Raw genomic sequence first — 19,123 nt, 5'->3', positions numbered from 1 at the left:
CAAGGGGTTAATCGGAGCCACACCACGCACAACAGAAAACACCCTGCAAAAACTTGCCAAAAAAAGGGGACCCCCCCAACTGGAGCACCATAAGAATCAGCGTACCAGCGGCACTGTATAGCAGAAGAAGGATCGTATACCCCCAGAGACTGACCCCAGAGTTGGAGAGCGCAGAACAGCTTGCCACACTGCCATGGAAGAGGAAAAGGAAGCGCTGACACTTACACTAGAGGCCCCCGCAGCACATCACCACACTCAGACTACAAGAAAATGGCTGCCGGCATTATCTACGGATAAAAACCAAAACATGAACAACATCCCTTGTGACAGCATGGGCCGTGACAGATTTTCCTTATGGAGAAATTTGGTGTCCATTAGATCCCAGATCTCTCCTCTGGCCTCAAATGCAGCGGGTCAGACAGATCGATCTGATCGGCTGCTTTCCTGGTCGCTGCTCATGGCTAGGTAAACAAGCCAAAACCAGAAGTGACAGAGGGAGGAACAATGTCAGTTCCTCCCTCTATACTGTGCAGTGCAGTCGCCGCTGGCTGCAGTGCTCCCAGGCTCTGCGATCAGATGGGAGAGCCCAGGAAAGGCAGCACGAGTGTGTGTGTGTGTGTGTGTGTGTGTGTGTGTGTCATCAGCCCCTGCAAATTATGCTTCTATTCCTTTCAGAGATGTGTCCAGCAGATCAATAAGCTACTGCAAAAAAAAAAACAAAAAAAAAAAAAAAAAACAAACACAAACACTTACCCTTCCTTTTAGCAAATTCATTTGATCGGTATGCCGTCTGTCCTTTACTTTTAAAAGCTCTTGGTGCTCCTCCTCTCTCTTTTCAAATTCTATTTCTCTAAAAGTAAAATAAACAATGATATGAAAGCAACAAACTAATAGACCTAGTAACCAGTTTTTACCCAAGATACACACATCTTTCATCCAAAATTCAGGTTTTTCAAATTTAATCTCATGTGGAAAAATGTGTAAATCAATGGTAAAAAGGTATGTGAATCTAAAAAGGATATTGAAGTCAAAAAAGCATATTGATACAGAGGCCCTTACGAAAATATTTGAAAGTATTTTTAAGTACCAGCAGTGAACTGCTAAGGACTCTGCGGCTATGATTCTAACAGGTACGCAGAGACTCGTCCATTGACCTAGATGCAGACAGTGTGTGTCCAGGTCCGTGCACCAAATCCTGTATACCTGTCAAAATCAGAGCTACATGCAAGTCTGTTCACCTGCTCTGTCCCCATTCATGAGAAGCCTGCGTGCAGATCCACATAGCTCAGAATGGATAAGCAAATGGTTCTTCAGGCTGTACAGGCCAACAATACCGTGTGCATGAGCCCTTGACATGGATTTCTTTTGACCAATGGTCAGTTATCAAAATGTAACCTATATAACATTTTTACTCTGATGACAAACTAAATCTCATCTTACTATAACTCAGTTGTCTTCATGTTACAGTCCTATTGAAACAGTTTTTCTTGGTTGTGAATATATCCTCATTATTGACTTACATCTAAGTGGGTCAACTACTATATCCTGTGAGCTGCTTGCACCTTGGGTTATGCGCTTGCTTCAACCACGGGATGTACACAAATTACATGAGACCAGTGTCTAAAGTGATTGTAAAGTTTTTTTTTCTTAAAATAAAAGACTACACTTGCCTTCAATGTCCAATGGTTTTTCACAGAACGGCCCCAACATCCTCTTCTGGGGTCCCCCGCTAGCACACTCTGAGTCTGCGCCATATCACAGAGTTACAGTATAAGACACTTTCGAGGACATGCCCCCTCGATGCCTAGCCTCCAACTCTACCCCACTCAGTGCATCCTCAATTTTGTAGCATACAGTGCAGAGTAACCATGAAATAGAAGGGAGGGGTCCTGCACTGTACTTCAAAATATGGATTTTATCTTAATCATACAGTACAAGACATGTAAAGAAAATCAGGAAGTACCGCGCTAATAACCTTAATGCAAAAATCATGTATGAGCAGCCGACAGTCTGTACATACAAAAACAATAAGTGCGGCGCTAATACTGATTAAAACAAACAGTGAATCATAAGTCCACCTTTAACTGCAAAAGAATCCTTGCTTCTAATTTGCTCAATGGTAATCTATGCTGCTTTCAAAATCTTTAACTCCATCCATAGAACACTGATGTTTATTTTGCTTTCTCTTGTCTATACCTAAATTATGAGCTGTCCTTAGCTTTATTACTCTGCCATTCTGCTCTCTTGCCATTTCTTGTAGTCTGTCTTTGGTGCGAGAAGTTTGTTAGCCATGTGTCCCTCCTATGCAATCCTGATTAATTGGCAATATCTCCACCCAACTCCGTATAAAATCGAAGCCCTTTCTAGGGGATGCACAGGCGGGGGGGGGGGGGGGGGGTCGCACAGGCAGGGATTGCATTGGCAACTATCATCTTGGATAAAGTATTAATATTGAATTAGGTATTACACTTCGGCTCAGCACTTCAGCGAATGCACAAAGCGAACATCCAAAGCATACAACTACAAACCAACAGACAGTCTACAGGTGACCTGAGTCTATACAACTTTTCCATCTCACATTCAGTGTACTTATCAATCTCACCACCCTGTATTATGCAATCCCTAATTCTCCTCATGTTTGCATCCTCTCTCCTTTACCCCTCTTCTCCGTCCCACAGCTTGTATATATCACCCTCACTCGTATCCTCACCTTTATACTGCACTCATCAACTCCTGCTGATTCTGAACCCACACCAATAAAACCTCCAGGACACAGATGTGTCCCCCCCTCATAAATCATACTCTCATATCACCTCCCTCACCCTTCTGCTTCTCCTAACCTCTGGAGATATTTACCCAAATCCTGGACCGCCATCATTTACCTTTGGCCAACATACCCGTCACCCCCTATCGTCTGACACCAGCCGAAATCCACACAATCTGGTTTCTATTCCTCTTCTGCCTAGAACCAACCTCCCCTTTTCCTGCACCCTCTGGAATGCCCGCTCTGTTTGCAACAAACTCACCTCTGTCCATGACCTATTTATCACAAACTCCTTCAACCTGCTTGCAATTACTGAGACCTGGCTTCAAGAATCTGACTCTCCTTCTCCTGCTGCCCTCTCCCATGGTGGCCTCCCGTGGACTCACTCTCCCAGGCCTAGTGGACGGAAAGAAGGTGGGGTTGGAATTCTGCTTTCCCCTCAAAGCACTTTTCAGGTTCTTCATCCACCCCCTCTCTGTCCCTCTCCTCATTTGAAGCTCACTGTTTTGTCTATTTTCTCCAATTTGAAGCTCTCTGTTTTGTCTATTTTCTCCAGTTTCGTTGAGAATTGCAGTGATCTATCGGCCTCCTGGACCGCTATCAGGCTTCCTTGATGACTTCTCTGCCTGGCTACCCTACTTTCTTCTGAAATTCCCACAATCTTTCTTGGAGACTTCAACATCCCTATTAATCTTAACACTCCTGCTACTTTAAACTTTTGAGCTTAACCTCTTTTGACCTAAAACAATGGACACATGCTTTTACTCACTCTAATGGCAACAACCTTGACCTCATGTTCTCCTACCTATGCACTCCTCTCCAACATTCCATTCCCTCTTTCTGATCACCGCCTCATTAGTTTCAGTCTCTCCTTGTCCTCCTCCTTACCTTCCAATGACCGAACAATTACCTGTAGAAACCTTCGCCATCTTAACCCTTCACTTTTTTCTGCTACAGATCGTCTCTTTAACACAATCTCATTCATCCCTTTCCTGCCCCAACATGGCCACTTCTGACTACAACAGTTCACGGTCATCTACCCTGGATGCCTTGGCCCCCCTCACTACACACAGAATCAGGCCCCTAACGCTACAACCCTGGCAGACAGACCATACCAGAAGCCTCAAAAAACGTAGTCGCGCTCTTGAGCGTCTGTGCTGTAAGAGTAAGTCACAGAAGGATTTCAGCCAATATAAATCTTCCCTCCAAAAATACAGTTCCTGCCTCCACACTGCCAAACAGACCTATTTTTTCACTCATTAACATCCTCTCACACAGTCCCCTTAAACTCTTTTCTACCTTCAACACTCTACTTCGTCCTCCATTACTTCCACCCACTAACTTACTCACTACCCAAGAGATTGCCAATCACTTTAAAAATAAAATTGATACAATTCGTGAATAGATCTTTACACTACAGATATCTCCCTCACCTTACACACCTTGCCCTCCTGCACAATCAATACTTCCCTTGTTTAACCCAAACTACTGTAGAGGAAGTCACTAAAAAAATTTCTAATGCCCACCTAACTTCCTGCACCCTGTTCCTTCTCAAATACTATGGTCACCCTCGGGCTCGATCCTACACTCTTTAACTCAGGGCTTGACATTTTTGCCTGAAATCTAGGAGCCAGCTAAAAAAGTTAGGAGCCAGTTTTTTTTTTTTTTAAACACCCAAGCTTTATTTAGTAAAACGGACACTAAACTTACACATAAATACGACTAGAACCCCACTCTCCTCTATAGCGCAATTGGATGGAAACAAGACTCTGTCTCTTTCCATCCGATGCCATCTGATCCGATCCACGGGGTGGATAGAAAATATAACCAATATCTGTCTGTTTTTGGTGGACAGGATCAGATGGCGGCAGATTACTGCTGCATAGAGGAGAATGAAGGGTTCGATCAGGTCTGCCTGAAAAACTGACAGGTGGACCTGATCAGACAGCCCGTGTGAAAGGGGCCTTCGGCTGTGGCATGGCGATGAGGGGAAAAAAGAAAAAAAAAAATTATATATTATAATATATATATATATATATATATATATATATATATATATATATATATATACACACACACATACACACACATACATATACATATATATATATATATATATATAGATATATATATATATATATATATATATATATATATATATATATATATATATATATATATATATATATAAATAAAATTTTTAATAATTGAAAAAAAAAAATTTATTTTTTTTAAATTTAAAAAATAAAATAACCACACTTCCAGGGAGATGAAACCTGCAAAAACTTCCCTCTCATCTGTTCCCATTAACAGGCAGTGGAAACAGTCATTACTACCGGCCACCACAAGAGGGCGCCAGTTCCCTATTGGAAGCCTCATCTCACAGAAGAAGGCAGAAAAGCCGGGGCCTCAATTTTCAGGCAGCACGGAAGTCCGTGCACTCCAGGAGGAGGTGGGGGCGCAAAAGGGACAGGACACCTCCTGCAGGGCACCCCAGGCGCCAGGTCGCCAATTCTAGTCACAAATGCAACCTGGCGCCCGGGGTTTGTCGCGCCCTGATTTAACTCATATCTTCAACCTCTCCACCTGCATCTTCCCCAACTCTCTAAAACATGCGCCACAAACTCCCATACCAAAGAAAGCCTCACTAGACCCCACCAATCTTAACTTCTTAAGACCCATCTCCTTACTCATAGAAACATAGAATGTGTCGGCAGATAAGAACCATTTGGCCCATCTAGTCTGCCCAATATATCTGAATCTTATGAATAGTCCCTGGCCCTATCTTATATGAAGGATAGCCTTATGCCTATCCCATGCATGCTTAAACTCCTTCACTGTATTTGCAGCTACCACTTCTGCAGGAAGGTTATTCCATGCATCCACTACTCTCTCAGTAAAGTAATACTTCCTCATATTACTTTTAAACCTTTGCCCCTCTAATTTAAAACTGTGTCCTCTTGTGGTAGTTTTTCTTCTTTTAAATATGCTCTCCTCCTTTACAGAGTTGATTCCCTTTATGTATTTAAAAGTTTCTATCATATCCCCTCTGTCTCTTTCTTCCAAGCTATACATGTTAAGGTCCTTTAACCTTTCCTGGTAAGTTTTTTCCTGCAATCCATGTACTAGTTTAGTAGCTCTTTTCTGAACTCTCTCTAGAGTATCTATATCCTTCTGGAGATATGGCCTCCAGTACTGCGCACAATACTCCAAGTGAGGTCTCACCAGTGTTCTGTACAGCGGCATAAGCACTTCTCTCTTTCTACTGCTTATACCTCTCCCTATACAGCCAAGCATTCTGCTGGCATTTCGTGCTGCTCTATTACATTGTCTTCCCACCTTTAGGTCTTCTGAAATAATTACTCCTAAATCCCTTTCCTCAGATACTGAGGTCAGGACTGTCAAATATTCTATATTCTGCCCTTGGGTTTTTACATCCCAGGTGCATTATCTTGCACTTATCCACATTAAATTTCAGTTGCCAGAGTTCTGACCATTCTTCTAGTTTTCCTAAATCCTTTTCCATTTGGCGTTTCCCTCCAGGAACATCAACCCTGTTACATATCTTTGTGTCATCAGCAAAAAGACAAACCTTACCAGAGGCCTTTTGCAATATCACTTATGAAGATATTAAACAAAATTGGTCCCAGTACAAATCCCTGAGGTACCCCACTGGTAACATGACCTTGTTCTGAATGTTCTCCATTGACTACAACCCTCTGTTGTCTGTCACTCAGCCACTGCCTAATCCACTCAACAATATGGGAGTCCATGCTCAATGACTGCAGTTTATTGATAAGTCTTCTATGTGGGACAGTGTCAAAAGCCTTACTAAAATCTAGATATACAATGTCTACTGCACCTCCACCGTCTATTATTTTAGTCACCCAGTCAAAAAAATCTATAAGATTTGTTTGACATGATCTCCCTGAAGTAAACCCATGATGTTTTTCATCTTGCAATCCATGGGATTTAAGATGTTCCACAATCCTATCCTTTAATAGGGTTTCCATTAATTTGCCTACTATTGATGTCAGACTCTCTGGTCTATAGTTGCTCGATTCCTCCCTACTACCTTTCTTGTGAATGGGCACGACATTTGCCAATTTCCAATCTTCCGGGACGACTCCTGTTACTAATGATTGGTTAAATAAATCTGTTAATGGTTTTGCCAGCTCACCACTAAGCTCTTTTAATAATTTTGGGTGTATCTCATCAGGACCCTGTGACTTATTTGTCTTCACTTTAGACAGCAATCTTAGAACGTCTTCCTCTGTAAAGACACATGCATCAAACGATTCATTAGTCATCCTTTCAAGTGGAGGTCCTTCTTTTTCTTCTGTAAAAACTGAACAGAAGTATTCATTAAGGCAGTCGGCTAGCCCTTTATTCTATTCTACATACCTTCTGTCCTTTGTTTTTAATTTAGTTATTCCTTGTTTTAATTTCCTTTTTTCATTTATATATCTGAAGAATGTCTTATGCCCCTTTTTCATAGACTGAGCTAGTTTTTCTTCTGCCTGTGCTTTAGAAGTTCTTATAACTTGCTTGGCCTCTTTCTGCCTAATCTTGTAGATTTCCTTATCTTCATTGCTCTGGGTTTTTTTATAATTACAAAATGCTAGCTTTTTATTTTTAATGATTTGGGCCACTTCTGCTGAGTACCACAGTGGTCTCTTCCTTTTTTTGCTTTTACTGACAAGTCTAATGCAATTTTCTGTTGCCTTCAATAATGCACCTTTTAAGTAGTCCCATTTCTCCTGGACTCCATGTAATCCGTACCAGTCTGATAAGGACTCATTTATGACTAATTTCATTTTTGAAAAGTCTGTTTTTCTAAAATCTAAAACTTTTGTTTTTGTGTGGTGTGACTCTTTCACAGTTCTTATATTAAACCACACTGACTGGTGATCACTGGATCCCAAGGTTTCGCCTACAATGACATATACCGAATCCCCATTTGTGAATACCAGATCCAAAATGGCCTCCCTCCGGGTTGGCTCCTCAACCACTTGTTGCAGAGACAACCCCAGTAGGGAATTTAGAATATCTGTACTCCTGGTAGAACTTGCTATTTTGGTTTTCCAGTTTATATCTGGAAGATTGAAATCTCCCATAATGATAACTTCTCCTTTCATTGTCATTTTAGCTATTTCTTCAACTAGTAGATCATCTAGTTCTTTGACTTGACCAGGTGGTCTATATATCACACCTACACGAGTTACTGCATGATTAGCAAACTGCAACGTAGCCCAAACTGACTATGTTGGCCTCACCAACTTGTATTAGGTTAGATTTAATGCTATCTTTCACATACAGGGCCACTCCTCCTCCTTTCTTGCCTTCTCTGTCTCTTCTGTATAAAAAGAGTACCCTGGTATGGTTATGTCCCAGTCATTTCTTTCATTAAACCATGTCTCCGTAACAGCCACTAAATCTACATTCTCAGATGCCATTATTGACCCAAGTTCATTGATTTTTTTTACCTAAACTGCAAGCATTTGTAGACAGGACTCTGAGCTTATCATTTCTTAACCTCTGTGCTTCTGACCTGTTCTGGCATTGTTTCGGGGGGCAAATGGACTCTTGTAATTCCACTCTTTTGCCCCCCCTTCCTAGTTTAAATACTCTTTCGCAAATTCTTGGAGTTGTTCACTAAGTACATTTGTTCCTTTGAGAGAAAGATGCAAACCATCTTTTTTGTACAGTTCCTTTCTATTCCAAGTAGAGCTATCATGAGAAACAAAGCCAAATCCTTGCTCTTGACATCATTTACTAAGCCATATGTTGAACTCCTTTATGCGCCTCTGCCTATCATTCTGAACATTATGCACAGGCAGAACTTCAGAAAATGAAATGGGATGCAAAATCCTGTACGTCATTACCAAGTGTGATAAAAGATTTTTTCACCTCTGACACTTCATTCATTACTCCCTTTTGCTTCCAAACTCCTTGAACGTTTAGTCTACAACCGCCTGAGCAAGCACCTCATTGAGAATAACCACCTTGATCCCCTTCAGTCTGGATTTCGCCGGCAGCACTCCAGAGAAACTTTTCTCCTAAAACTTACAAATGACTTGCTAACAGCTAAAACCAATGGTCACTACTCAGTACTCTTGGACCTCTCTGCTGCCTTTGATACTGTTGACCACTCCCCTGCAACTCCTCTTACCGTTGGGGTCCCCCAAGGTTCTGTCCTTGGCCTGCTACTATTCTCAATCTATACCTCCTCCCTGGGTCAGCTAATAGCTTCCCATGGCTTCCACTACCATTTCTATGCCGATGACACACAAATCTACCTCTCAGCTCACCCCATCAGTCTCCTCCCTCATCACTAATCTACTAACAGACATATCAGCCTGGATGTCACACCACTTCCTCAAACTGAATCCATCTATAACCGAGCTCATAATAATATTTCCTTCTCCACGTGCCCCTTCCCCTGAATTCTCTGTCAAGATCAATGGAACAACTATCAAATCAGTCCTTCCACACATGCCAGGGTTCTAGGGGTAACCCTGGATTCTGCACTGTCCTTTCAGGCTCACGTCCAATCCCTGTCCAACTCATGCCGCTTTAACCTCTGTAACATCGCTAGAATATGGCCCTTTTTAACCAACGACACCACCAAGCTTTTAATTCGCACCCTGGTTATCTCTCGCCTCAACTAATGCAACTCCCTCCTCATTGGATTACCCTTACATAGATTATTCCCCCTTCAATCCATAATGAATGCTGCTGCAAGACTTGTCCACCTTACCAACCATTCAGTGTCCTCCACCCCTCTCTGCCAATCCCTTCACTGACTTCCACTCACCCAACGAATAAAATTCAAAGTGCTAACAATAGTTTACAATGCCATCCACAACTCTGCCCCCAGCTACATCACTAACCTGATCTCAAAATATCAACCAAGCCACTACAGTCCTCCCAAGACTTCCTGCTCTCTAGCTCCCTTGTCGCCTCTTCCCATGCTCGCCTCCAGGATTTCGCTCTCTACCCCAATCTGTCCGACTGTCCCCTAATCTAACCAGAATAGAAAGAGAAGTGGGAGGCACCGGTGCATAACTAAGCAAGAGGACAAATACATTAGAGTCTCTAGTTTGAGAAATAGACGCCTCACAGGTCCTTAACTGGCAGCTTCATTAAATGGTACCCACAAAACATACCATATTTTTATCTACCCAATCGTAAGTGTTCTTAACCTTTAATACACCTCTTTATTATATGGTTTAATACACCTCTTTATTATATGGTTTTACACTACGTGGAGACTTTTTTTTTTTTTGTCTCCAGTACTTATCTATATACCGAGCTTAACTGGAGAAGATTTTATCCATGCCCAAATGTGATTCCATGGATCCCTTATTGAGTTTATTCCATTGAGGGTGGTTGTGGAGCATTCCGGTGTGTAGAGAACAGAGTGGAAAGTGGTGGGAGAGATTTCAACTACTTTCTTCCCTTCTCTACTGGGGGTATATATACACACCACGGCTTCTGCTGATCCATTTTGGCCTATGCTATATTGGGTCCACTTGATCCGGTAAGCCGCCTTGATGTTGAGGGTTGGTTATTCACTCACAATCCTGTTTAATATTCACTTGGTCCCTCATTGAAGATTCACTTTTTTATGGTTTTTGACACGGGTTTGGTTTTTTTGTATCCATGGATTTTATTACACAGATTTTTTTATTATTGTCACGGTATTCTATGTACCATCACATGGTTTTGTAATTTTATTTATTGCATGCACTAAGTCATACCTTCATAATTATAGTATTTTGTGATGTCAACAATCATTTACATGTACTTCTTATGATTTACTGTTTGTTTTAATCACTATTAGCACCGCACTTGTTTTAATTAGTACAAGACATGGGCTGATTATCCATAAACCCTGGGATGTCCCCAAGCAAAAAGTGAAAAGGCGCGCAAAATGATTTTGAAATAACTGTTCCAACAGGTCAAACCACCACAAAAGGGTCCACAGACAACTCAGACTGCCACTGCAAGAAACTTGGTCGAAAGAACAAATAAAATTAACAGAAAACCAGGTGAAGGACTTAGAGCTGGGCTAAAAAAAAACTGATGCTGGGACGTCCAGGAAACACTCACTGATCTGATGGCATGGGCGCATAAAAGGACGTTGGTCTGTTAAAGTGTAAGCTTTAGCGATCAATTGTCTGATCCAGTAAGCAATTGTTGATTTGGAAGCAGGGTGTTTCTGCTAAGACCTGAGGGCAGGGTAGAGAGTGTTTCCCCGACAGAAGCTGTTGCTCTGGGAGAGACTTGGATTGATCTGACTTTCTTCCAGGCAATGAAGAGCAATCGCAATTGGGTGCACTGGAGCAGGTCACAGATGGAAGAACAATGTCTTCATGGAGGTGAAAGTCTGACACCACCTTAGATAAGGACCACCACATCCTTCTGAAAGTTAAGCAATGTGTCCTTGTGAGAGACACGATGGTAACCAGAAAGGCCACCTTGTGGAAAGGTCAACTAAGGCTGGCCATTCATGGTTTGAATCTCGGACACTTCAGCAGAGACCAGCCAAGATGCAAAACCTGTATGGGCAAGCTGAATGTACCCATCTATCAACTTGGGTACAACCAGCCAGTCGGATTTTACATGCAATAATTGCTAGCAGTGTTCTCCCAGTTTCAGACAGTGTCAGGGAGAAAAATCTTCCGCAACCAATTATAACACTTCGTTGTCTGAGAAATTGTGACATGGCTGCAGAAAAATTAGCTTTTGTTAGGCTACTTGCTGAATTTTAGCGCCAAGTTTGAAACATTTGCACTGTAAATTAAATACATTCCAAACCAGCCCTCATTTTTACAATAATGGTCAGAGATACAGGTTAACACCAGTTCGGGACCAGAAGGATTTGCCTCCCTAATGACAAGGCCATTTTTTGCGATTAGTCATACAACGCTGTACCCAAAAAAAAAAAAAAAAAAAAAAAAAAAACACACAAATTATGTCTCCTTTTTCCCCACAAATAGAGCTTTCTTGGTGGTATTTGATCACCTGTGCGATTTTTATTTTTGCGCAAAAAAAACAATATTTTTTTACATCCTGCTATATAAAGTTATCACGTCTACAAACTTACTAGTAGTGGTGGCGATCTGAAATTTTTAGCGGGACTGCGACATTGCAGCGGACAGATCGGACCCCTGACATTTGACATTACTACAGTAATCAGTGCTAAAAATATGCACTGTTACTATAAGGACATTGGCAGGGAAGGGGTTAAATGTAAGCCTAGGGAAGTGATTAACTGTGGGGGCTTTTGAAATGACCATAGAGACCTGTGATCCTATAAGGATTACAGGCGCTCTGATCATTTCAGAGAGAAGAACGGTCAGCTGTGTTTACAACAGCTGCCCGTTCACGCTCAGCGGGGAGCGAAAGCGGGTGGCTGGGCCCGTATATCGGCATCCCCGTTTCCTGACACCAGGCGCATGACCGACGCACCCCTACGTGGGTTCACGCAGGAGGGACAGCCTGCTGCATTATATCTGTGGGGGCGGTCCAGATCTGGTTAACCTTTTTTACCAGTCCAAGATGCTGGTCTCTAGATAGGGTTCAGGCTTGGCCCATCACAGTGGGAATACCCTAAAAGGAATCTTTGGGGTCTAAGTTACATAGTGATGGACCATAACCTGCAACAATACCAAATTCCAATTGGTATTTGAGACGTTGTGTAAAATTGACAAAAATAGAATGCAATGATTTGCAAATCTAATAAACCCATATTTTATTCACAATAGAAAACATCAAATGTACCATATTAAAAAGGACATTTTGAAACTGAAGGGAGCAACAAGACTCCAAAAAGTTGGGACAGGGCCAACTCAGACCCAAGCCGGTCGTATGAGACTCTGCGAGACGTTAAACTTGCGGGCCTGCATCTATCCATGAGAGCACATAGCTGCGGTCTGTTCGCGATCTCTAGTTGGGCTGGGGGGACCACTGGATCTAGATTATCCAGCTCGTCACCCAGCCCGGCAGTTGATTGTAGATTTCCAGAGAGGGGAAAAAAAACAAAAAAGATGCAAGGAAGGAGAAAAAATGCTAGGACCAGACATCCCAGCCAGGAGCCTAGGTGCTTACACCTGACTAGACAGATTAAAACAGATTACCTGGAGCAGAGAGGGGGGTTATATACCAAGCTATATATCAAGCTGAGGACGGCCCCTCTGCCTAGCCTGGTATTTTTTTTATTCTGCCTAGTCCTCCTAATCCTGGAGAAGGCAATATAACCCAGTAGTTAGGATTTTTGGAGCGTTATGTCCGTTGGTGAACGAAAGAGAAATTTGGGTTTTGCAAATCATTGCATTCTGTTTTTATGTAGATTTTACACAAGGTCCCAACTTTTGTAATTGCGGTTGTACATGGGTTGCACTAAGTGCGACTCGGATGCAATGCTTCCATTGTAGTATTTAGAAGACAGTTAGAAGTTGACTGAAGAATCTGAATATAAAATAAACTAGTCAAGTTTAGATGGATTTCTCTGTAAGGAAGAAAAGGTCCATCCCCTTAAGACACCAGCACAAAACTGAGAACTCAGGGAGCGGGGTAGGATTATAGGGGAGGCACCAAGTGGGACGTGTCCTCAAAAGCTTTGTCAGTGTCCAATCATCTGAAGGTACAAGCCAGGGGCTTTGAACACTCAGCTTGTGTCCTGTGCTGTTCAATTAAGAGGACTTAATTTTTTCATCTGCGGAGTGTTACACTGACTTAGGTGATGAATTTTCATTTTAAAATATTTTTTTCTGAAACATGTGGATGTAAAAATTACATGATTATACAGAGATGACCTACTTCAGCTGAAATTCCTTCAGTAATTTCTTGGCCTTGGTGTACTTCTTCTCCAGTGTATCATACTGCTCCTGGGTTTCCTTTAGATGTTCATTAACCGTTTTACACAGTGCCTGAGCCTCCAGCCAGTAGGTTTCCAGCTTCTTAATCTTCTCCTTGTTTTCCTCTACAGACTGCAGATATTTTGACCGGTTTGTCTCCCAATCCAGTTTCTCAGCCTCAGCAGTTTTTATCTTTAAAATAAATAAGATAGACAAGCCAAAGTGAACTTCCTGCCCTTTAAAGTAAAAAGGTTATTATATATTCACTACATGAAAGAAAATCTGTTGATCCGACTTCGTAATGGAAGATGCAAATGCAAAAATTCACTAATATACTCATTCTCTATATACTAACCACCCGTATAACCATTTCTTAGACCCATATTCCACAGGTGAGAAAGCTAATGCTGAACTCCAGCCTTACACAGTTTCACAGGCTATTCTCCTGTAATAAATAGGTTGCTCTGATTTTACGTCACACCATATTTCAGTGTGCATTGAAAATTGCAGAAAGTCAAATAAAGCCTAACCCATGTCCTTCCTAGAGGACTTCAAGCATCATCTATCTTTGTTCTCCTTAGTCTTACTGTTCCTGGCCCACGCATTTCATTCGACATGAGTTACCTAGGGCGATCTCCAAGCATATGCAGGAGCCTAGGAAATCCCACTTCTCACAGCATCTACCCATCAAAGCATTTTGAAATTTGCATAATAGCCTACTGCTTGCATCATCATTGAGGGTTCTTAAGAGGAGTACTAAGACAGGGTGCTGTGATTTTTTCAGTAAGTTATGTACACCTCCCTGCTGGCCCCTCCCACCAGCCATGATCTGCCTTCATTGCATAAGTAAACAGAGAACCCCAATGGTGACACCACTTGGTCTAAAATAAGGCATGTAATGAAAATGGAGCATTTTTACGTAAAATTCACATTAGCATGTGGACGAAGGACTGGGGGGTGAAGGAGCCATCAAAGGCAAAATACAAGCAGATTAAGCTATAGCCATGTTGCCCATAGTAAAACAAGCACATAATTGCTTTTATTGTCTAGGCTCACCCAATGATCGAATTGTTCTGGGCAACACCTTTGTTTGGAAAACAGACAATAGGGAACGCTGTGTGTGCACAGCGTTCCCTAGTGTGTGCACTTTAGTGAATCATGCCAATAGTACAACTAATGCAAGAGTAGAGCGGAAGAAACGTCCCGTGTTATAAATATTTTCACTAGCTTAGACCTGTACAGCTATGAGCAGAAAGTGAAAACTACATCTAATGAAATGGTAAAATGACTTACCCTGTCCTTCAGCTGATTTACCTCGGCAGTTGTGACAGCATGCTTCAGTTGCAGCTAAAGAAAAGGAAAGCATCTGTCAGCTTACATGTACAACCTTACTGCTTTTAATATATAAAAGATAATTAACAGTTTTAAACACATTTACATTTTAATGTTCTTCAGAATACCTAGAGGTTGATAAATAATTGTGCCCAATGATAAATTTATAATTAAAAAGGATAGCAAGCATCTAGCACATGTTTTATTTTACAAACAGTATCAGATTGTGTCAACCTTCGTGACAGACTGAAAATGCCAATGTGGCCCAAAAAAGGACGTGGAGCAATACACTCAAAAAAAAAAAAAAAAAAAAAAAGGTACAGCCAAAACAGATGAAGCCATAAGAAAAGGTTTGTGTAGTTTTTCTGTGAAAGATTCACCTGTGTCACTACCACTACTAATCAGTGAAAAGAAACTTATTGGGAGAAAAATGGAAACCCTTTCTTCACTAAATAGCAGTGCCGTTTATTTGAGAAACTTGCATGCAACCGTGGGAAAGCAGGTTACAATCTCCTGCCCCGATTAACTTATCTGACCTGAACCAATAATCACTATTTTAGTCATATCAAGTAAATGGCAAACTTTAAAATTACTACAATTTCTGATATGTTTAACATAGAGCACAGGTAATGCTGTTCCTTCAAATGATTGTAAAGGTTTTTTTTTTTTTACAGAGCAGCCCCGATCCTCCATTTCTGGGGTGCCCCAGTGTCGCTCCTGGCTCCTTCTCTTCATCAGATGCCCCCACAGAGAGCCGCTTTCCATGGGGGAACCAGTGTCGGCACGCTCACAAGTCCCGCTGCTGCGTCCATTGACAGACAGCAGGATTAGGCCCCACCCCCATGTCTCTGGATTTGATTGACAGCAGCGGGAGCCAATGGCTCCTGCTGCTATCAATCTATCCAATAAAGGGACCTGAGACAGCAGCTGGAGCCGCTCTGCTCGTCGCTGGAACGATCGGATTCAGGTAAGAAAAAGGAGGGGGCTCTGGGGGCAGTTGAAGCAGAAAAGGTTTTTCACCTTGATGCATAGAATGCATCAAGGTGAAAAACCATAGGACTTTATAACTCCTTTCAGAGCGCATGTGACTGATGTCACCGGCTGCTGCTCACTGGAATAACTCTCAAACCATGCACATTTAGGAGATATTAATTTTACCTACCGGTAAGCTTTATCATAAGCTTACCTGTAGGTAAAAATAAAATTCAGGAGTTACTTCCACTTTAGGTGTATTGGACCCATCAATACAATATGGTAATTAATGACATTTTATAGACCGGCCAGTGAAACCCCTTCAGACAGAAGCAGCACAAGCAGGATACAATGTGACTGGGCTGCAGGGCATATTCCATGTTGCTAAGATGAAATCTCAAAACACAGGCATTCACCCTGGGACACGTGACTGTACATGGCAATGTAGAGATCCTGCAATATACAGTCTCTAACAGGAAGAAAAGACATTAAGTTAGAGGAACTGCAGTCTGCTCACATAATCTGTAATAAAAACATATTTGCCATTTTGCATATTTTATATATACTGCGATTCTGTACTTGCCAAATATGCTGCAGAAATCTCCCTCCACGAAGTCTGGCTGCAGCCATTTTAACTGTGGGCAGCTGAAGCTGCTGACTGTTCACTTCCTGGATTTACACAGACACAGACACACACACTGCTTGCCTGCACATTTCTCCTGTCTCAATGACTACACATGGATCTCTGCCCTCATCCACCCCTCTCCAGCTCTGCAGTTCCCCTATGACGCATCCCCTCCCTCCCTGGCAAACTCTCACTAGAGAGAGCTGTGCATGATGTCATTAGCCTAGGGCTAGGCTAATGACCAGAAAAGAAAGAGGAAGTGGGCTGTAGAAGGTATTCACTGACAGTAAAAAAAAAAAAAAAAAAGAAGTTTTACTATCCACAGATAAAACAACAAGGGCAGAGGATTTAATAGATGGAATGATGAAAAAATGACCAAAGAGATTCTTTAAATGCTGTTAAAAGACAAGGTAAATATTCCCAAGTACAACTTGTGTTTCACCTGCATAATCAGGTAGTTCCATGCTGTAATTTGTTGCCCGTTACATGAGGCATTCAGCATGACACTGCACAGATTAATGCATGACTCCGTTCTATAGTGTGAGATTTAACACTTCCCGTGATGAAACTACATATCCACAATCCCTGAGTCTTATTCTAGTGTAGATGAGAACTAAACAGTCATTAGATCTGACACAGAAATAAGCAGGCAGAGCATTCATAGACACACACCTAGCTCACTCATGAAGTTTCATCAGATTAGCACTTTCATATTTGTGGTGCAATACAGAGGAGATGGTGAAACCTTCACTGGACGCTGTGTGACCCAGAGCAGAAAGTGGTCTTGTCCCATTAAGGCATGGGGAAAAACTAGTTAAAAGCAATACATAGACATAGGGGAACCGATCAGTAGATACAAATTCCCAGCTGCTGAAGGCTCATTAGATAAAGAGGAAGAAAAAAAAAAAAAAAAAAAAAAAAAAAAAAAAAAAGGAAAAATATTCAGATCCAAGTACCTCTTTAAACTTTAATGCCATCTGTGACGTGTCCATATCTAATGAGAAACTGATGTCATTTTCTGGCAGCTCAAAAACTTCCACAGAATTGCCATGCAACTGGGACTCTAGATGATCATCATCGTCATCGTCCTCCTCAAAGTCTTCTTCCTGCAGACAAGATAAATATATATGTGAGGCAACCCACAGATACAAGCATGAGAAAAAAAAAAATAAAAATATTTCCCAGTTTGTTAGTTCACAATGTACAGTTGTTCATATGAATGCTGCCCATTGCTGACTTCAGGAGTGTGGTTATTCAAGTTTAGTTTCATTTGGTTTAAGTCCTGAATACACACAAAATGCTTGTAATATAGTATAGCTTTTTGCAATACAAAGCATTCCAAAACATAAACATGCAAGCAGCCATATGCAATGCTCATCTATTAAAGAAGCTGAAATGCATTATGTTTTACCTGAAGAGCTCTTCGGGCTCATTCACATGAGCTTTGGTCTTTGAAGAGTGATCAAACATGGATTTGACATTGCTTGCATTACCCCTTGATTGCCATGGTTTAGGGGCAGTTGCCGAGAGGTTTACCTGAATGGGTTGTGATCAGCACGTGGAAAGCAACGGGTGTAATTTCTGCCGCAGCTGTGAAGCAAAGCATCACAGCCGCAGCATGTGTACACCTCCAGCTATTGCCTCTGCAGCTTAACAGGGTGGGGGTTCCGTAAAAGCATGGCCTACTGCCCCCCCCCCAACCTCTAGCGTAAACCAACCCCTAAAAAAGGAAGAAAAAAAAAGTTTGGAACTATACAAATATCAAATCATACATAGTCAGTTCCATGCTTCAGCATGTGTGAGACGCTGAAGTCATTGCTCATCTCTTTCAGTGCTCACTGGCCCGCTAGGCTGGGAAAGGCATAGCAGGCTCTGGCTCTCAGCTACGTGATGAAAGGCAGAGCCACCCATCAACCAGGTGGATCTCAACAATATTAGTTTGCCATCAGCTGACATTGGGTCACAGGAGAACAAAAGTCAAATGTACTCATGTGAGCCTCAAGAGTAGTCAAAGCAAAGCTTTGGCCATTCTAAAATGTACAAGAAAGTTTACACACCCAACAAACTGGCTGCTTTTGATGGTCAAAACCAACAACTTAAGTTATACAAAGAAATGTGAATGCAGGTAATACTTCTGTCAGCTACTTAGATGTGCTAAAGTTACAACATGGCTATAAGGTTGGCATCTAGCTTTACGTGAAGAGACCCTCAACAAGATTATGATTTTTTTTTTTACCTGTAAAATCCTTTTCTTAGGAGGAGTATAACAGGACACAGAGCAGTTAATTATTATTACAGGGGTTAAAAGGTGCCACCTTCAAGTAAACAGACAGGGACCAGCAAAAAAAAAAAAAAAAAAAAATTCCCACCCAGCTCATCGAAGGCTCAGCTTTGTAGAATTGTAGCAAGCAATGAGGAACACAAGCCAAAAAGAGGAGTGATCTCTGTGCCCTGTAAAGTAACCCCCCCCCCCTCCCCCAATGCAAAAAGAGGATGAAAGTCTCAACATCATCTTATCCTGGTGAAGAACCAGGAAAGGCTCCTTGCAGGAAAGCACAGCCAACT

At 41.8% G+C, this 19,123-nt stretch overlaps 1 protein-coding gene across 5 annotated transcripts in view; it reads right to left on the bottom strand.

Annotated features, from left to right (window-relative positions):
- Nucleotides 1–19,123, bottom strand: part of LOC309557535 (neurabin-1-like) — a 224,713-nt gene that overhangs the window by 117,417 nt on the left and 88,173 nt on the right. For all 5 annotated transcript variants that reach the window (XM_082260296.1, XM_082260292.1, XM_082260294.1 and 2 more), the window contains exons 7-10: nt 17,515–17,664; nt 14,923–14,976; nt 13,592–13,821; nt 754–850 (exon numbers count right to left, since the gene is read on the bottom strand). In XM_082260296.1, coding sequence (XP_082116422.1) covers nt 754–850; nt 13,592–13,821; nt 14,923–14,976; nt 17,515–17,664 — 531 coding nt within the window. The remainder of the gene's footprint in view (nt 1–753; nt 851–13,591; nt 13,822–14,922; nt 14,977–17,514; nt 17,665–19,123) is intronic.

This window comes from Pelophylax lessonae (assembly GCF_965119305.1).
Source record: "Pelophylax lessonae genome assembly, chromosome: 6".
NCBI lineage: Eukaryota > Metazoa > Chordata > Amphibia > Anura > Ranidae > Pelophylax > Pelophylax lessonae.
The sequence above is the reverse complement of the archived record's forward strand: the minus strand, read 5'-3'. Positions and strand labels throughout refer to the sequence as shown.